Source organism: Balaenoptera acutorostrata, chromosome 14 (assembly GCF_949987535.1).
Source record: "Balaenoptera acutorostrata chromosome 14, mBalAcu1.1, whole genome shotgun sequence".
Lineage (NCBI taxonomy): Eukaryota > Metazoa > Chordata > Mammalia > Artiodactyla > Balaenopteridae > Balaenoptera > Balaenoptera acutorostrata.
Window position 1 is genome coordinate 43,654,311 of NC_080077.1, and position 20,105 is coordinate 43,674,415.

Below are 20,105 nucleotides of genomic sequence, written 5' to 3' on the forward strand. Positions count from 1 at the left end.
AACATCACCTCTGGCTCCTTTGAAAACTATAGCACTTTGGCATTGGTTCTCTTGCCGTGCATGATGTTACTATCAATAGACTGCGCCTCTTGTCCCCTTTATAAGTTCAGAAGCTCCTGAAGGGTAAGGTTGATTCATTTCCTTTGTTCTTTTTTTTTTTAAACTCTGTAGAAGCTTTATCATTCTTTTTTTTTCTGTTAATGTTTTTATTTTTTAATTAATTAATTTATTTATTTTAAACATCTTTATTGAAGTATAATTGCCTTACAATGGTGTGTTAGCTTCTGCTTTATAACAAAGTGAATCAGTTATACATATACAATATGTTCCCATTTCTCTTCCCTTTTGCATCTCCCTCCCTCCCACCCTCCCCATCCCACCCCTCTAGGTGGTCACAAAGCACCGAGCTGATCTCCCTGTGCTATGCGGCTGCTTCCCACTAGTTATCTATTTTACATTTGGTAGTGTATATATGTCCATGCATAATTAATGTATTTTCCTTATTGATTAATATATGAATAAAAGCTAAACACTTAGCACGTATTATGTGCTCAATTAACATTTATAGAAACAAGGGAAAATCATTATAGGTCCTTGTTAGTTCCACTGATTTGCAATGAGTAAACAGAATTGAATTACAAAACAGCAGTACAAACATGGTTCCCAGAGCAAATGCCTTTTATTCTGACCATTCATTATTATTTAATAAGTTTATTTTTTGTAGGTAGCAAAATGGTTCTAGAATTGTTTGATTCAACTTGCTTTTTTACTTCCCGCTATCCCTTGCTCAGTAAGTTATAATGAAGACAAACTGATATTTCAGTAGAATTATTTTTTGTCTTTCTACAGAATTAAAATAAATTTTGCATAGAACGTAGCATTAAATGCGGTGTCAAACAGCTAATTTGAGAGAAGTGGCAGGATGGATTAATGGTGGTGCATAACATGGGTTGGACAAAACACCTGAGGACAAGGGGAAAGTTGTTAAAACCTTGTCACTGTCTACAAAAAGAAATTGAAAAACTGAAAAAAATTGTTTATAAATCCCCATAGAACTTAAGCAACCAGTAATTGGTTGTGACTTTTCAATGCTTAACAAAAGAAAACAAAAGTCAAATGGATTTCCAAAGGGGTAAATTTCCTCTTCATGCTCCCCAGGAGGCCCATTTATAATTTTTGACTCTGCACTAACAGGCCCAGTTCTGCCATGAAGCCAGCATTCCTCTTTCTTCTCCCACATACCTGTATAGACATTCCAGGGGCCTCTGCATGTGGGTAGAGAACTACTGGAAATTTCTGTGTCCCCAAATATTGGAAATCAATGCAATTTAATTAACCTCTTTAAACATTTTTGAGTGCCTATTATGTGCTGGGTTTCCTACCAGGTACTAGAGATTCAAAGGTGAACAAGAAATCCTCCTTGCTGTGAAAGAGCTTACAGCTTGGTGGAGTAGGTGGAAATATTCAAACACCATTCTTAGGTAAGACAGACTGTGAAGACACAGCTATAAAACAAAGTGCCTGGGAGCACAGGAGAGAGAGAGCATGAGAGAGAGAGAGAGAGAGAGAGAAAGACAGAGAGAGAGATTTGTTGTCATTGTGGGGCTTGTGGAAGTGAATAGGAGCTAGGCTGAGTTTGGAGCACTGTGGTTGTTCTCCCAGCATCCATCCACCTCATCTCTCCCTTAATGGGTGACAGATATGTGATTGGGTGAGATTGATCCTGCCCTGACTCCAAGAGTGAGTGCTGATTGGTGAGCCAGTGATTCTCAACTAGAGATGGTACCTGCTAGAGGGCATTTGGAAATCCATGAGGACACTTTTAGTTGTTACAAAGGCTGAAAGATGCTATGGGCATTTGATGGGTAGGGACCAGAAATCTTAAATGACCTATAAAGTAGGAAAATGACTCACATCATGAAAAATTATCCTACCCAAAATGCCAGTAGTACTCCTACTGAGAAACATTTGTCTAAACAAATCAGAGAAATCTCATCCTGTATTGGTTCATAGAGTCCAGGTCTAGGTCAGTTAGCTCACACTATTCCCCTGCCATCAGTGTGGTCCAATCAAATAGAGCTCTGGACTTTTCTTCAGTGGTTGTAGGGAAGCATCCTTTCTGTCCCTTATTGGGTATGCAGGAGGAAGCATGTAGACCCTATCTAATTCTGATTTAGATAGATTCCCATTCAATCTATATAATCTGAATTTATTCAAGTGGTTTGTTTGCTTGTTTATTTCTTCATTTTTGTTATTGTTTCTAAGCAAATTATTGGAATGGCAGCAATGTTGTTGAGGTATCAAATCTAAGTAAAATCTGATACATGAACAATATTTTGTTTTCATCCTGGAGCCTTGGAATGACTATAAAATTCATTATATCGTCATAAAAAGAGAAATAAGGGTGAAGCAAAAATAGTCAAGATTATTATTTATGGTTTAATGAGGAATATAAGTGGTGTCTAGTAAAAATCGTGAAAATCTAAGTTAAATTTGCAATGGTGTGTGTGTGTGTGCGTGCGTGTGTACACATAATTACATAAAAGAAAAAGAGAGAGAGGGAGGGAGGAAGGAAGGATGCAGTGGCTATCTTCATACCTAACACATTGTAGATATTTAAATCTTGTCCCTTTAGGAAAAATTCTGTCTCTTCAGCTTACAAAATCTACACATTAAAGAAAGCTAAAAGAAAAGATTATTAAGCACTTTGATTACTTAATCAAAGTCCATTAGCATATTCTAAAACATTATAAGTTGTGATTAAAATAGATTTATTTTTATGCTTATTAATAATTCTTCTGCTGACGTAAGATTAGTACTCTTAGCTACAAATTATTTTCCTACATTGTCAATGGTTCTTGTGGTATACTAAAAACAAAGAAGAAATGTACAATTACATGTGAATTAAGAAAAATTAAAGGAACACAGAAATAAAGTTCAAGTTAATTTTTATATAATCGATTTCCCTCTTGTTGCAAAACTTACAAACTAGTATTCAGAACTCCCAAGTGACTAAACTGAAAGTAAACTACATCTGGAAAATGAGGAAGATGAGAAGGGAAGAGAGCCTTGGTACCTGGATACTGGTCAGAGTCGTGTACTGGTAAGCCTTGACCACCAGATAGTTTGCTTCCAAGTCTATCAGTCCCAGGATCATATACTTCCACCATCTTCGTCGTAAAATTGCCAGGAGGTTTTCTTCTCCTGCGTTACAAAGTTAAGAAGAAATGGATTAAGCTCTGAACACGCTGAGAAACTGTATATTTAGAAGGATTCTAAAATATATATTACAGTACTATATTTTTTTCCGTACCTTATCAAACGTTTAATTAAACAAATGAATCAATATGTTGAAGAATGACACGCTTGTACTTTGTTTACTAGGCTTCATGGTAGATTTCAGCCCTTCAAATTAGTTCCTATCCCAGAACAAGACTGGGCAGGTTTTTAGTTCACTATGTAAAACATTTTCTCACAAACATTTGAACAAAAAATTTTGTCAAGTAAAAATAAAAGGAAAGGTGTTCAGAAAGGCTGTATAAACACGTGAAATCCAAATCATCCTGAACTTCAGGATTGTGGTAAAATAGACAAAAATGGAAAGAGGGTAGTCAAATGGAGAAAAGTCTGTGCTCAGCCGCAGATCTGCAGTAAGGCTGCAGGGTGCCACCCTGAGGGCTCGCTCGCCTCTGAACCTTACACGCAGGTGGTGTGTGGGTGATGGGAAGAGAGAGGAAGTTGGGGGTCACTCATGGATGGGGAAGAGTGCCACAGGCCTTGGTCTTAATGCTGCTGATGACTGCAATCTTCACCATCTTGCCTCTTACGCTGGTAGCCTCAGAACAGACTTTGAACTGCTTAGTTCTTCATCCTTATTTTTACATATTTCAGGCCTGAAATGTACCTTTTCTCAAAGTGGGGGAACATGATTATTAATAATAACAGCTTTCTGGGGCCAGCCTGTGAGGTATCCTTAGAGGATGTGGAACATGCAGAAACCTTGAGGGAATGGTGACTCTTGATACCAAAGAAACAATCCAAACATTTGGCCCAAAGTATGCTTTCTCTTGCTTTTCCATGTGCTGATTCCCCTGCATGGACTATTCTTCCCCCAGCCTTCAAATGAAGGAGCAGCACAGACTCTACCACCAGGAAGCCTTCCTTGATCTCTCACTTTGATCTTCTCAGAATCGGTTGGGTTTCCGTGCTATGGGCTCCTTTAACACCCTTTCTTATTCCACAGATACAGTACTTATCCCCCTGTATTATAATGGCCAGTTTTCTTGACTCTGTTACTCATTAGATTATTAACAATTTGAAGAGAGTGGCACTGTCTCGGTCATCACTTTATCTCTAGGGCCCAACAGTGCATGGTGAGTAGTCAATAAGTAATACAGAATCTATGAGCACATTTTGTGTTTAATAACCTCAGCAATGTTAAATAACATTGAAATTGAAATATTTAAAATATATCTACTATAAACATTCATGCACCAGACAATGAAAATTGTTTTCTAGTTAGAACATCTGACATAAATTCATTTGGTGACCGTTTTACACATAATACTCTATACATAGGACGTAAAAAGGTCAATGGCATATTGAACCGCAAAGCTGAAATTCTAAGGTCACAAGTCATTGTCCCGGTTAATTTACATGATGAACAGAGAATTGCTAAACTCGGAGCACACCAGCCACATTTCAATATGTGACATTGAAAATCTGGGTCATGGCGCTGTTTGTTCCGCCAATCAATACATATTCAAAGTTACACAGATTCAAAGGAATGATTTGTTGTCTTGCTGTTCTGCTGAAGAAGTTTGCAAGCAAAAGACCCTAAACAAATGCTCCCATATTGTTTCACTTGAGCACCTGAAAACGTACAACACACTTGCTTAGCAAAATTATCCAGGAAGGCAAGAAAGCTCTTTTTTTTTTGGCTGAGCAAAAAATGCAACCTTTAAAAGGACTGCTTAGGGATTTATCTACATGACTCTCATTAACACTGATGTACAATAGGCCGTTAAAATTCTAGAATAGTGAAGATATATTCTTTAGAGCCCTTGTGCCAAAGTGCTTTCTAAACCTCACGAAACCGGGCCATCCATAAAAGCACCAGCACAACTGGTGGTAAGTTAACGTTTTGAAGCAAAAGAATTTTAAAAATATTAAGAGGAGTAATAAAATCTATGGGTGGAAATTTTAGAATTATAATTTGGCATTTAAATTTGTTCTGTTATTATTCTTACTATCAACATGTTCAAATATAAACAAAAAGCATAGAAAATAATGTGATAAGGTAATCTTCAACCTGATTTAATTAATGTTAAAATTTTGCCATGTTTGCTTCAGATTTTTTTCTGAGAAAGGAAATGTTACAGATGAAGTCGAAGCCCCCTTTCTGCCACTGCCAGATTCCATTCCCTTCCCTCCTTCCTCAAATCACCATCTTGATATTGTTATGTATCCTTCATGTTCATGTCTTTGTTATACGTTTTCTACGTATGTATGTATTTAAATGAAAGTTTATTGTATATACTGTACCTGTCATTCTTCTAGGGTTCTTTATACTTAACATTGTTCTAGAAATAGATCCCTATTTTTTTAATGTAGAGAATAAATGTAATATACTTTAAATGATATATAATCACATTTTATGAATATGCCACAATTTATCTCATCTCCCACTGACAGACATTTAAGTTGTTTCCAATTTTTCTTTAAAGAACATCCTTGTACATATGTATCTCTATAATTGGTTTCGAGTTTAATTTTGTTTTCATTCTCTTTTTAAAGAACTGTGGAGTATGCAAGTATTCACAAATGTGTAAAACATAATTAAAGAAAGTAACCCTAACTGAAAGTAACATAGCGTTCCAGCAACAATAACTATGGCAATAATTGAGAATAGAGAGGGAAATTATTGACAGTCTTGATCATGTGACTCATATCTCATTTTCTAAGCATCAACAGAATGACCAATCAATGTGTTTTTTCATTTTTGTAACAAATACTTATATGATACTATATACCAGGCAGTGTCTATGTGCTTTACAAATATTAATTTACTTAATCCTTATAATATCCCTGTATGGAAGGTATTTCTGTTAACCTTATTTACAGATGACAAAACTGGGGCCTGGAGGAGTTAAGTAACTTGCTCAAAAGTTCACACAGATGAGCCAGGATTTGAATTCATGACAATCTGGCATTAGGCTTCATACTCACTGGCACTGCACTATTTTTGCCTTATTGGTTTGTAATTACAGCACTGTCCTCAGGAGTCATTCATTTCTCATTAAAGGAGCTATCATGACCTGCTTGTCCCAACCCACCTGCAGGGTGCCCCCTCTGCCAGACTCCAGGGGGCGCCTGGCATATTGAAGCCGACGTGCACGGCGTCCGTTAGTGTTGCCGGTGCCCAGCCGCGCAGTCGTGCGTCCACTCCTGAATCAGCTTAGGGATGAGCACGTGTCCCATCACCCTCATTTCAGTATCAAAAGTTGATGTTGCCCTGCCTGATCTAAGTGCATGACAGAGTTTCCCTTGTGAAATGTAAAATAAGGCTTTAAATCAAATTTATGGCTTAAAGTCTAATGATAAGAATTACTGTTATATGCTGTACTACTAGTTGAAGCCTCGGGCGTAATAACAATGGTCACACATGGGGGAGGGCGAGCGTGGCAGTGGTCAATGAATGTTGAATGAAGGAAGAGGAAACGCCTGTGCAAAGACTGAAACATGGTCCACATTCACGGCAGCGACTGGAAACCTGAAGAGCCTTGATTCATAGACAGGACTCTTGTTCACCCCCAGTGGTGGTCTGAGTAGAGAATAAAAGGATTGCGAGACAGCACCAGAGGTGAATTCAGCAAAGGGAACAAGAAGCTGCATTATTCTCGGGACTGCATTTTCATTAAGGGCTCTCAAGGGTGGTGTGATCCTTCATGGTGTTTTTCTGCAAGGACAGAACTCAGCATGCATTTGCACAGAGGGTCTGCAGCAAGAATGAAGCCCCTGCACAGGGGGTGAGACCCTTGCTTGAATGGATGCCTCCTCGGCTCACAACTTGAAGCCATAATGCCATCTTCCTTTACCAGAACTCCAAGGGAAGAGGTTAAATATTCATCAGTGAATTTGAAAAAAGGAATGACTGAAGATGGAAGTTTTAATTACTCACCTTTAAAAGGTGAAATTTAGTATTAGGATGTAGAATTCAAAACAATTCTTTTGTCAGAAAAGTGAACAAAATGAATGTGTTAATAATAAGGAAATGAAAATGTAAATGGTTCACAAAAAGAATTGCAATCAATTGCACTTCATAATGTGAATCTGAGGGTAAGGATGAAATATAAAAAGGACAAATAATGAAGATTACATTTTGTTTTGTATTGTTTCATTCATTGTCACTATTGGAGCCAGACAGTGAGATTAAGAAGAGCATAAAAGGCAGTCCTTTAATGTCTTGGCTTAGTGGCAACAGACCTGGGTTTGGCCACTGAGGTACCTTAGTGGTACTGAGTAACTTGGGTAACGGCTCTGAACCTTGATCCCTCTACTGTAAAATGGGAACTGTAGCAACTATTTCATAGGGCATTGTGTATTAAAGGCAGTATGAATGTCGTAGTTAATCTAATATCTAATGCCAGGTATGTGCACAAGACATGACAGCAAGTGGTGGGGTCCTGGAATCCTTGAATCCTGACCAGCCACCCACCACAGACTGGCTCACTGCGAGTGATGGATCCTGCATGGAGGAAGCCCAGGGAAATGAACTCTCTTAATTTCTCATTAGGGCTTTAGCTGCACATCCTCTGTCTCTAACTCTTGAGATTGTGGATGGATCACACTGCAGCCAGCATATGCCATGTGTCCAGACAGGAGGCAGCCTGAGGGCAGTGTCCTTGACCTTGACACCTCTCCCCTGGGCCAGATCCTTGTCTTGATTCTCTGGCTCTCACTGCTTGATCTGGGAGGGGAAGCCATGTGAACACACCCCTTCTCCCTAAGGCTTGAACTAGAAATGGCTTCGTTCTCTGGGACTCTGGTCCTACTGGGCCTTTCCAGGGTAGGGGCTTTGAGGAGGTGTTTCCAAGGTTACCACATAGGCTGCATGTGACAGGCAAAACGTAAACGAGGAAACCACACAAAGGGTTCAAAGAAAGCCAAGAGAAGAGACACGGCCTCAGTTCCCATTTTACACCCTTCACATCCCTCTCACTCAAGTTCCCACTCACACTGCAAGATCCAGTTACCTGGATGTGAAGCTCCCATGTGAAGCTTTCCCAAGGTCTCTGCTTCCCCTCAGCACTTATTTCTCTTTTTTACATATCTTGAACTATGCCTAGCATAGTGATTTAGACAGATAGTTACTCACGTAAATAAGATCCTGTTATCAAGGTAAGATAGCTGAATAACACCGTTAAAATCTACTCGGTCACCTGGCTGTTTTCCAGAGATGCCTAATAAGGGTTTGGAAAAATATCTAAAAGCAACTAAAAATGAATCATAATCACATAAGTTTCTGGTAGCTGTGACTTTAAGAGAAAATCCATATATGTGTAAAAATGATTGTATATAGGATAGGTTTCTTAACAGTAAGTTTATTTTATTTTTTTCAAAGTTACTTGTTTGGCATTGATAAGTAAAACAAAATATTCTAGCCCTAATTACAAACTCAATCTATTACCTTTCTGACACAAAAACATATATACCTTATGATTCGAAAAATCTTTCAATGTATATTACCTTTTTAAACATGAAACAGATCACTTAAACCTCAGAAACCTTTTTTTTCTGGATTTTTTAAGCTGTCATCTTTTATGAAGCTAAGATACATGATTTTATATGACACGCTTATACTCTACACCTCTGAAATATGCAAAACCTGTGTTTTTTTTTTAATTAATTTATTTTATTTATTTATTTTTGGTTGCATTGGGTCTTTGTTGCTGTGCACAGGTTTTCTCTAGTTGCAGCTAGTGGGGGCTACTCTTTGTTGCGGTGCATGGGCTTCTCATTACGGTGGCTTCTCTTGTTGCGGAGGATGGGCTCCAGGCGCACGGGCTTCAGTAGTTGCAGCACACGGGCTCAGTAGTTGTGGCTCGCGGGCTCTAGAGCACAAGCTCAGTAGTTGTGGTGCACGGGATTGGTTGCTCCGCGGCATGTGGGATCTTCCCGGACCAGGGCTCGAACCTGTGTTCCCTGCATTGGCAGGCGGATTCTTAACCACTGCACCACCAGGGAAGCCCCAAAACCTGTGTTCTTGATGTATCTTAGGAGAGACACAATTGCTAACATTTTCTTCTTCATATTAATAGAAAAATTGATAGTAAGTCTGCCTAGATTTTACCATAAAGGCAATTACAACAAATAGATAAACAAATAAAGAACTTTTCTGAAAGTTCAGGATGTCTAAAACCCCATATATGAAAACTGTGTACTGACTATTAAACTCTGTTGACCAAAATCTATGTGTTACAGGTTCCTCTACCTCTTAATGAAAATAGTGCATGAGAGCCAAACAACTCCCCTAAACAAAGTCCATTCAGAATTTAAAAACTAGTTATACATTTAAAGCATCCATTTCATATTCTTGGAAAGAACACCCTATAAAGAATACACCCGCTTGCATGCTAAACACTGTCACTATTGATCACTGAAAATCTTAAAGATGTTATGCTGTTGCATGATCAAACACAAACCAATACTATTGTCCCATATTTCTAGCTGTGATAGACACATTTCTTTGTACTGATATATGTCATCCAACAACAAAAATTTAACTGATTAAAATGGAGCACGTCTTCCTACTCCAAACTCCTGTCCAGTTTATGCTTTTCGTTGAGCAACCAGCCCTTGGGGCGCATTTTAACTTTGCTGGCTCTTTTGCAGTTATCTATATGTGCAGATTCTTGCTCTGAGAAATCTCGCCAAGAGTTCTTCCCTTTTGATTTAGATAGTGAGTCGGTCAAGCTGGCCTTTCCTCTCCGGCTCCAGGAGACAGCCTTCTCAGGGAAGACAAGAATGGTGTCCTGCGGAGTTGTGGACGTGGCAGCCACGCCTTCCCTTTGGCAGCGCAAAACAGGGAGGGCACTGGAGTCATTCAGCAGTGGGCTCGAACCCAGCCTCTTCCGGGCACTGGGTGTATGATATTGTTGCACAACTTAGTCTATCTAAACCTCAATTTTCCTCATCTGTACATCGGAATTACCAGGTGGACCTGCCTCCCTGAGTGTTGGTCAGGATTAAATGAGATATTTATAAAATGCTTAACATGGTGCCTCCAGAGGAGCTCTTATCATTATCTTGACTTTTATCACAGCTGGTCTTATCTCATGCCAAACTTCCGACATACTGTAGATGTGCAGTAAAGAATTTAACGTTGCCCCCAAAGAGGTCTGCAATTTGTCCTGGGGTAACGTTATGATTCAGGGCTGAGGATGGCCATGTCAGAAAGACCAACAATGTGATTTGGGGTGAAGGCTTTGGGTCATGGTCAGAGACTAGAGAATCAATCAGGCTTACATAACGGAGCTTCAGTAAAAACCTGAACACAGAGGCTCTAGCGAGTTTCCCTGATTGGCAATATTTTGTCCGTATTGTCAAACACTGGTGCTGGGAAAGTAACATGTCTTGTCTCCATTGGGAAAGGACAATGGAAGCCCTGGACTTGGTACTTCTTTAGGACTCTGCCATATGGGCTTATTCACTTGGTTGATTCTAATCTGTATCCTTTCCCTGTAATAACTCAAACCATGAATATAATAGCTTTCAGTGAGTTCTGTGAGGCTTAGTAAATTTCTGAAACTGATGGTGGTTTGGGGGATCCTCCCCCAACCCTGAACTTGCAATTGGCATCAGGAGAGAGGGTGGTCTTTTGTGGACCCTGAACTTTCCCATTTGGCCTAAACTCTCACAGTGTTATGAGGTAAGGGTAGTGTTGGGACTGTGCCCCTAAACCTTTGCACCTGGTTTTCCTCAAACACAACTAAATTTGTCCTTCTCTTGCTCAAGAACTCAAGTATGTGTTTGGTGCATCTCAGCAAAACCAGACCCTAGAATCCTCGAGGTCTGAATTCAAATTAAAACAAACAACTGGTGTCCTTTCCAGGTGATTTTAAACAACATATGTGATTATTTGTGGTCTTGAAAGAATATAGAAACTTCGCACTTTAAACCTAAATTTTCCGGCTTCCCTGGTGGCGCAGTGGTTGAGAATCTGCCTGCCAATGCAGGGGACACGGGTTCGAGCCCTGGTCTGGGAGGATCCCACATGCCGCGGAGCAACTGGGCCCGTGAGCCACAACTACTGAGCCTGCGCGTCTGGAGCCTGTGCTCCGCAACAAGAGAGGCCGCGACAGTGAGAGGCCCGTGCACCGCGATGAAGAGTGGCCCCTGCTTGCCGCAAGTAGAGAAAGCCCTTGCACAGAAATGAAGACCCAACACAGCCAAAAATAAATAAATTAATTAATTAATTTAAAAAAATCAGCTATACTTCAATTAAAAAAAAAAAACCTAAAATTTCCGTCATTATAGAGATATCACTTACCGTGGGAAATACTGTTCACTAGCTCAAAATGGTTAATGATAGGTTGGCTGTGTGTGGGGTGGATGCTTTGATTTGAAATTATTCAAAGCAGTCATAATGAAATGATGGACTCATATAAATCTCTCTACTTTCCTGTGGCGAGCCTGCTGAGAGGAAAATGTATTTGTCCTTTTTAATGACATGACTATTTTCCTTTTCTTCATCCCATTTTGTGAAAAGTGACCCTATTTGCCTTTTGAAGGCTTCCTGTAATTGGCTCTGATGCCCCCCCGATGTTAGCAGATGAATCTGTCAGTTTTGTGAATTTTGTTTTGAACAAAGAGCTGTGTAGTAGCTAATGACACACGATGTAAGGGGAAGAGGCCAGAGCAGGCTTGCCTCCGGACTCCTGCCACACCTGCTGAGCATATTAAAAAGACAACATGACAGAAGATGCCAGCCTGAACTCTTGAGGGCTGACCTTGAACTTTGACATGAGAGCATCTGTCATGGTGGACACATAGGTTAGACCCAAAATGGGAAATTAGCAAGAGGAGCGTCAATGGACAAGAAGCCTGGCTAAGCAGAAAGCTGGCTGGCCTCCTCTCCCCTGTTCACGCTCCCATCTCCCACCCCAAATGTCAAGTACAGATCTACCAAGGCCACTTCTGTTACCTGACATTTATTTTTCATTGAACACCATTTGTCAGGACAAGGCCAGAGGCAACATATATTTACTTTCTCATTTAACTGCCACCCTATACTCTAGGTTAAAGGCATCAGAGAGACCTCTGTTAAAGTACTGACTTTGCCACTTAACTGGCTGTGTAACCTTGGGAAAGTTTACTCCTTTACAAAAGGGGGCAAACACCACTTACTTGAAAATGTCGCTATACCAATTACATGAGAAAATGTATGTAACATCTCTGGCTTCCAGTAAATATTTGATAGCTTTGCTATTAACAGCCTTATGAAGAAACTATTTTTCAGATCATGAAATCAGGTTCTGAAGAATTTTAAGCAATCTGTCCAAGGTCTGTCCTGACTTTTTACTGCAAAGCATTCACTACTCTAAGAATGATGCTTTTTGTTTACACGGTACATTTAATAAAACAAATCAGAAATATTTTAATCTTTTTACCAAATCTTTCTGAAATTAAGTTCAGTAGAAACAAGGCAGCATTTTCTGAGCAATGCAATAATAGTATGCAATGTGTACTTCTAGAATACACAGAATACACACACATATATTCTAAAACATATTTCCATCTGAAAATATTGAAGAATATATTCATGGAGTTAAAAAGTTTCCACTTTACTAACCTAGTGGTAATGAGCACCATAGCACACAGATTATCATCTTAAAATATCATCTTAAAATTTTCCACCAAAAAAAAAATAATAATCTTGGAGAAATGGTTGACTGCAGTTCTGTATCAGGAAATGTAATACAAGTCAAACCTGGAACATTTTGTTATACAAAAGAGCAAGGAAACAATAAAAAAACTACTTGGGTTGTGTCAAAAGGACTCAGAGGCCAACTTGAAGTGTCTTTTGTATAAAAATAACACTGAAATGGATTGAAATGCATCAGATATGTTTCAATCCATGAGCTCATAAAGAATCTAAAAGCAACAGCAATAGAAACAATCACAACCAAATTTTAAAAGCTAATTGGTCACTACTGGATATTAGTAAACCAACTCAATATTTGGAAAATTGGTAAAAAAAGGAAAAGAATCAAATTTTGCCCCCTGGGATTCTCATATGAACTATACCACTAGGTAACTAAATTGCAGATGAGGGGAGATTGGTCTTTATGGTGATACTCTAGCTAATAAAAGAAATGAGAGAATTAGAATATCATCATTTTGTGCCCTTTAATGAATATAGGCCTATAAGGTCAAGCTACTAGCATTTCAAAGAAAGAGGCAACCAAGCATTATGTTTCATGTGCTTCCTGATGGATGAACAAAACACTACCTATGGAAAAAAAAAAAGAAAGACACCAAATCTGATCAAGTTTCAGGACTTGACTACACTAATTTAAGAAATACAGAGGTCACAAAAGTATGTATTGAATTACTCTAGAAAGATTCAATCAGCAAAAATCCAGATTGTGGGATATACTGTAGTCCAGCTACTCAGTTTGGCCTGTTGAATGGCAGTGACAGCAGCAACTGAGAATCTGTCAGAAATGCAGAATCTCAGGCCAACCCCAGACTACTGATTCCAAACCAGCATTTGATCAAGTGCCCAGGTTATTCCTATGTATTACAGTTTGAGAAGCAGTGATTGTATGGACCACCTGATAGATTCTTCAACAAAGATATTGCAATAAAAATGAAAGAAGGAAGAGAAATCTGTGGGTTAAAAGAACTTAAGAAAAATATCAACCACTTGCAATTTGCAGACCTTATTTGCATCCTGACTCAAACAACCTGTAAAAAATACGCATCTATGAGACCACTGGAAATCTGAACACTCACAGGATATTTGGAATTATTGTTAATTTTAAATGTGATTATGGATTCATGGTTATGCTATTTTGAAGCTCTTATCTTTTAGAAATACACACTGCAATACTTAGAGATGAACTGATATAATAGCTGAGATTTAATTTAAAATAATACAAGATGGGGGAAGTGGGAAGGGTTAAGGATAAAATAAGCCTGACCATGAGTTGAAATTCGTTGAAGCTGATACATTGGCTTATAGGTGTTCATTATACTATTGTGTCTACTTTCCTATATGTTTGAAATGTTTCATAATAAGAAAGTTATAAAGAGAAGAGGTTCCATTCATTGTGCAGAGAAAGTTTAGCTGGTGGAGTAGCACTGGCCAGAACATCTGATTATCAATGGTGTCTATGTGTCTGTAGCCCTTTAAAGCATGTTACTCGTGCAGTCACATTCCCCTTACAGTGTCCTTGAGTTGCAGGTGGTATTATCCTCTTTAGCAGCCAGAGAATGCAGAAGTTTGAATTCTATTTCTTCCATGTGCTCACTTCAGTCTTGGAGGTCAGGAAGAACACTTGGCAACTCTTCCAAGCAGAGGTCTTGACAAGCGCTTAATAGCTAAGAACTTCTCTTGTTCATTTCCCTGTGTTCTGTGGTTGTGGCAGTGCCTTGCCCTTGTACTAACGGCCAAGATGTTCCCTGCCCTTGCTGCTTCCTTTACAGACAAAGTCTGTCTATGTTTGAACCCCAAAAGCCCTCTTAGGGAATCTTTGGTTGGTGCAATGTAGCATCTGTACCAACTACTGAGGCTTCGTAAAGCTGCTGATGGACAAATCACGCCTCTCAGGGTTGGTGGCACTGTATTCATGTAGGTAGATATATAAGGGTAGAGCCAGCTGAGTGCAGCAATACCCGACCAATTGTAGGAGATGGCATGATATGAATTGTGACTAACAAGAACCAGGAAAGGAGAAGATGGGGAAAGATAATCTAATGTCCATCCGAAGCAAAGCCTCCTGTGTCGTGTGGCAAACATATTCGGAGCCACAGATATCGATCAGGTATGGCAGGTCACAGAGCAAGGGAGGTTCCAGAGTATGTCACCAGCCTTAGCCATAGACATAAGCCTAGAATAAGTCATTCAACAAGGCTAAAATATTTGGGAAGCAAGAAAACAATCACTGAGCCAGTGATTCAGTTTTTTATAAGATTATACAAATGTCTACTTCTTGATGAAATCAGATTTTTGCCATTTTTCCCCCAGCTTTGTCTAGTCTGGCTCTTAACCTTGAGTGCACAGTAGAATTACTTAGGGAGCTTTTAAACTTGCTAATTTTGGGGCTCTACCTCAGACATTCTCCTCACTCAGCAGGTCTGGGCTGGGGCCCAGGAATCTGCATTTTTAAAAGCTTCCCAGAGACTTCAGTGCTGCATGTCACTGATTCCATTACATTTTGGCAATCTTGATCTAAACTAATAAATAAATTGGCTTATTTTTCCGAGGCATTTATGCTCCAGGGCCAGCTACCTGCTTGGCTGGTGACTAGAACCAACTGACAGGGTCGCCCCTGTTATAGGAATAAATCTGATATCTGTTCTAAATCCGTCAGAGCCCAGGGGAGTGGAGGGGCTACTTACAGACAAATGCAGCCTTGTCCCAAATCCTATCTTCTCAAAGAAACAGCCCCAATTTGACCCACATTGACTTTTCCTCTGAATTTTTACAGTCCTTATGCATAATTCTATTGTTTTTTGAACTTATATTTTTTTCTCATATTTTTAAAATGTTGCAAGTGTGTATTTTTTTCTGTCCTGAAATAGTGGTAAACTTAGGAAAAGCAAAGTCTCTGTTTTATACTCTTTTTCTGTTACATACATTATTGTCTGCTAGACAAACATTTATTGACTTTCTTTTACAAACCAGTCCTGAAACATATGTAGAGAGAGTTATTCCATAGGACCTAAGACCTCTATTTTTATTATCTTCTACTACATTTACATATTATGTTTTAGGGTGATTTTAACTTTCCCCAAATTTTATTCCTTTATTTATTGTGTGTCAACTATGGCACTAGTGAGTCAGCTTGTGTGCACTGCCAATGTTGACAAAACTTAATAATCCAAGTTAAAATTCATAGACATGTATACCCCTGAGGAAAAGGTCAATTTTACCATATAATAATTTTTTTAAATCCACAACAAATACAAACCCTAATGACCCATACTAATTGTCTTGCTTGAAAAGTGTTTCTGCTCTTGGATCTGTGTCCATCCACTAAATGTAAATCTCTGAGAATTAAAAGGATAGTGTCTCTGAAGGGTGTCTCTCTATGAGACACAGCAGATGGCCTGTAAGATAACGACACGAGTACTATTGACTAACAGTCCACCAATACATTTCCAGAACTTGGGGTTAGTTACTGATGGGAAGTGAACTCTTAGGAAACAAAATTGATCAGAATGTGTCCCAGAAATCACGGGCTATATAACAGCTTTTAATATGGTGTTCCATTTGCCTGTGGATTTCTTAGGACACAGAGAAATAGTAGGAGCTTAAAAGTGAATAAAAGAAAACTTCAGATTTCCAATTAGTAGTCAAGATCAGAGGTAAGGAGGCATAGGCTAAAATTAGCATTCCTAATGTCAACCTGGAAGACAATTCAAGTTATGCGCCCAAGTAGCCCCATCAACCGTTTTTGCTCTCTTCACTTGGATCTAATTCAAAGACCAAACTTGGCGTAATCATTGCCCACATCCACCAAATCCAGTTTATTTTTAGATCTGACTTCAACTGAAGCAGAGAGCTCCTTTATAAAGGTTAAGGATGAAATCTGAAGGGTGCCTGAAGGTTGTGGATATTCACCTGACTGAGAAATGAAGATGCTATCACAGCTAACCTCTTAGGAGGTAACTTGACCTTGAACAGGCATAGTGTCAAAGGATATTTAGAGTGTTTCTTCCCACTGGTCTTCTGGGGGCACCATGCCAGTAAGCACGCTTCCTCCATTCTCTTCGCTTAACCATTTTCCTGAGAGGCCCCTGTCACTCTCATTTCTTCCTTGATAAGAGAAACTTAGACTCACCAATAGTCTGATTAAAATTGAACACAAATCCCAAGACTAGCATTCTACTTCAGAATAAAAATTGGGCCATCTGTCCAGTCTGTGGGCCTGCTGCCATCCATACCCTGCCATCTGTCCTACAAGGTCCAGCCAGGGCAGGGAAAGCTAGGCTTTTCTCTTGTTGCCTCAGTGCTGCCCCAAGCATGAAGCTGGCCTTAGCAACGAAGCAGATAAATAAATAATGCTTCAAGAAAGCAAGAGAAAGAGAAATTTCCAGGAGAGGAAATTATTGAATTGACCTTGCAGTATCCTACAGGAGTTTAAATTAAGGCACATCGTGATGCCACTGTTGTATTTTTGAACCTGAGGTCAGGAGAGGAAAAAGCAGAAGGGCACAGTTTCAGCAAGGAATAATTCAATTGCTGAGTTAGGATGAGATGATTTTTTTTTCCAGTGATTGTTATTTTTTTCTCTGTGTGGTAAAATATACATAACATAAAGTTTACCATTTTAACTGTTTTAAGAGTAAAGTTCAGTGGCATTAAGTACATTCACATTGCTGTGCGACCATCACCACTATCCATCTCCAGAACTTTTTCACCATCCCGTTCTGAAACTCTACCCCCATTAAACAGTGATTCCCAATCCCCGTCTTCCCCAGCCGCCGGTAATCATTGTTCTATTTCCTGTCTCTATGAATCTGACTACTCTAGGTACATCATATAAGTAGAATCATACATTATTGTTCTTGTGTGTCTAGCTTATTTCATTAGCATAACATTTTTAAGGTTCATCCATGTTGTAGCATGTATCTGAATTCCATTCCTTTCTAAGGCTGAGTAATATTTCATTATATGTATATTCCACACTTTGTTTATCCATTCATCTATCAATGGACACTTGGGTTGTCTCCACCTTTCGGCTACTGTGAATAATGCTGCTGTGAACATTGGTTACAAGTATATGTTCAAGTCCCTCCTTTCAATTCTTTTTGCTATGTACATAGAAGTGGAATTGTGGTAATGATCTTTTATAAATTCTGGGGCTCATTAGTAAAGTTATGTAATGAATGAAGCTACTACAGGGAACTCTTTTTTTCTGATTGTTTTGGCCCCTCTTTGTACTCATCCACAATGGCTCTTCCAAATCACTGGATCCTCAGGCCAGTGAGATGGTTTCTCAATTTTAATCACTTTGGAATCAAACTCAATTTAAGAGCAGTCTATGTGAATGAGGATGTGTATGAGAATGGGACTTATACATTATTACGTTCAAGTTCTATGGGAAACCTGGGTAGCTGCTATTTTTGGATTAAACCGAAGTTCATATATAAAACCATTTCACTCTTTGTAGAATTTGAAATTTCACAGTCTTGTGACTGTGAAATCATGACTGTAATAAAGTGATACTCTGTGTTATTATTTTGAGCTCTCTTCAAATAAAGACAATATGGAAATAATTCATACACAGTAAGTATATTATTGATAGTTAATGAATAATCTTCATCAATTCTTATGATATAGACTTTCTTATAAATAAATTACTATAGAAGCCTCTGACTCAATTAATTTCAACCATTTCCTGACTGTTTTAATTCCTCCAACTTAAAATAATTAAAAAGCCCTCTGTTCCCTTTCTCCAACATTTTTTGGGGGTACTTACCTTCTTTACCTACCATACAACTTTTTAGTAGTAAGAATGACAAACTAAGAATTCTAAAGACTATGGGATCTAGAATAAGAACCATGCATATCAAGTATCCAAAATCTTTAGATTCTTGAAATGAACAGTGTTCATACTCCTATGGAAAAAAAAGAACTATGATATGAAATACCCTTTAACCTCTGTCATCATCTATCAAACACATTTCACTTTTAAATGACAACCAAATTCCTTTGTTAGGTGAATGATGAATCAAAAGTCCTTGTTTCCAATTCAGAATACACCATATTCACACTGCTAAGATAATCAAGCTTTGCTGCTGCCCCTAACAGTTGTCTAATATACTCTGAAATCCTGCAGCTCCTTTCACTAACAGGGTCATCACAAGCTAGAAAGTTAGAAAAATCTTCTACTAGAATAAACAGGCCATTCTGCGTTAAAAATGTTAACTGCGTCACACAAAAGTTTGATATATTAGGCAAATAAATTAAGACACCTGACCTCTCTCAGTCTACCACATCTTCATTGCTGCCATTCCCATTATGGGAGAAACTCATCAGCCTGGTTTCTATTGTGACAAGAACTCACACTAAAATCCTCATGAGTTCCTCTACCCTCCTGGCCCACCATTGTCTTGGTATCTCTGTTGCCTAGCAGCAAGACCATCTTATCTATGCAAGCAAATAACCTTTAATACGTATTAGTTGAAAGCACTTCTTGGCCTTTCCTTTATTTTTTTAAACTTTCAAAAATACTCTTTTCTCACATGCATTTTCAATTGCATCTTTTTTTTTTGACATATAAGACAGCAAGGGAAAATTCACTGTGCAGTTTTCTGATCTCTTCTGTTTCATCTACCTTAATACCTTGCAGTCTGGCCCAATACAGAAATCCCCAAGGAACAAAACACATCTGAATTCCAGCGCACACTGTGGTCAACAGCTTTTCTCCCCAGCTTTGCAGTGACTCCTACCTCAAAGTCCACTTTGCTTGAGTAAAGGACACCAGTGACCAGACCCTGGAGGAAGGTTAGGGTTCTCCTTTGCCTCCTGATTCCAGGGAAAATAGTATAATCAAGCTCCCTGGGGAAAGATCTTTGGACACATTTTGTTCACCAAAATACTGAGGCAGCACCTTTCACTTACCAGTTTCAAGGAAAGCGAGAGAGAAGGAACAAAAACTAAAGAACAAAAATCACACATTCATAAAAAGGAATAAGTATGTTATTGCTTCTCTGTGTTTCTGCTCCCCTCCCCCTTTATACTTCTGTCCCCTTTCTCTTTCTTTCTCTCTCTTTCACACACACACACACACACACACACACACACACACACACGCAGCCTGCCATTTTTTGTCTCTTTGCAATTGCTTAGGGGTTTTTCCACCACATTG

General features: G+C 38.9%; 1 protein-coding gene across 1 annotated transcript in view; it reads right to left on the reverse strand.

The window, feature by feature from the left end:
- The window catches only part of SLC35F1 (solute carrier family 35 member F1), a 404,087-nt gene that overhangs the window by 87,939 nt on the left and 296,043 nt on the right, over positions 1–20,105 (reverse strand). Inside the window, exon 3 of the mRNA XM_057528260.1 lies at positions 3,077–3,204. Coding sequence (XP_057384243.1) covers positions 3,077–3,204 — 128 coding nt within the window. The remainder of the gene's footprint in view (positions 1–3,076; positions 3,205–20,105) is intronic.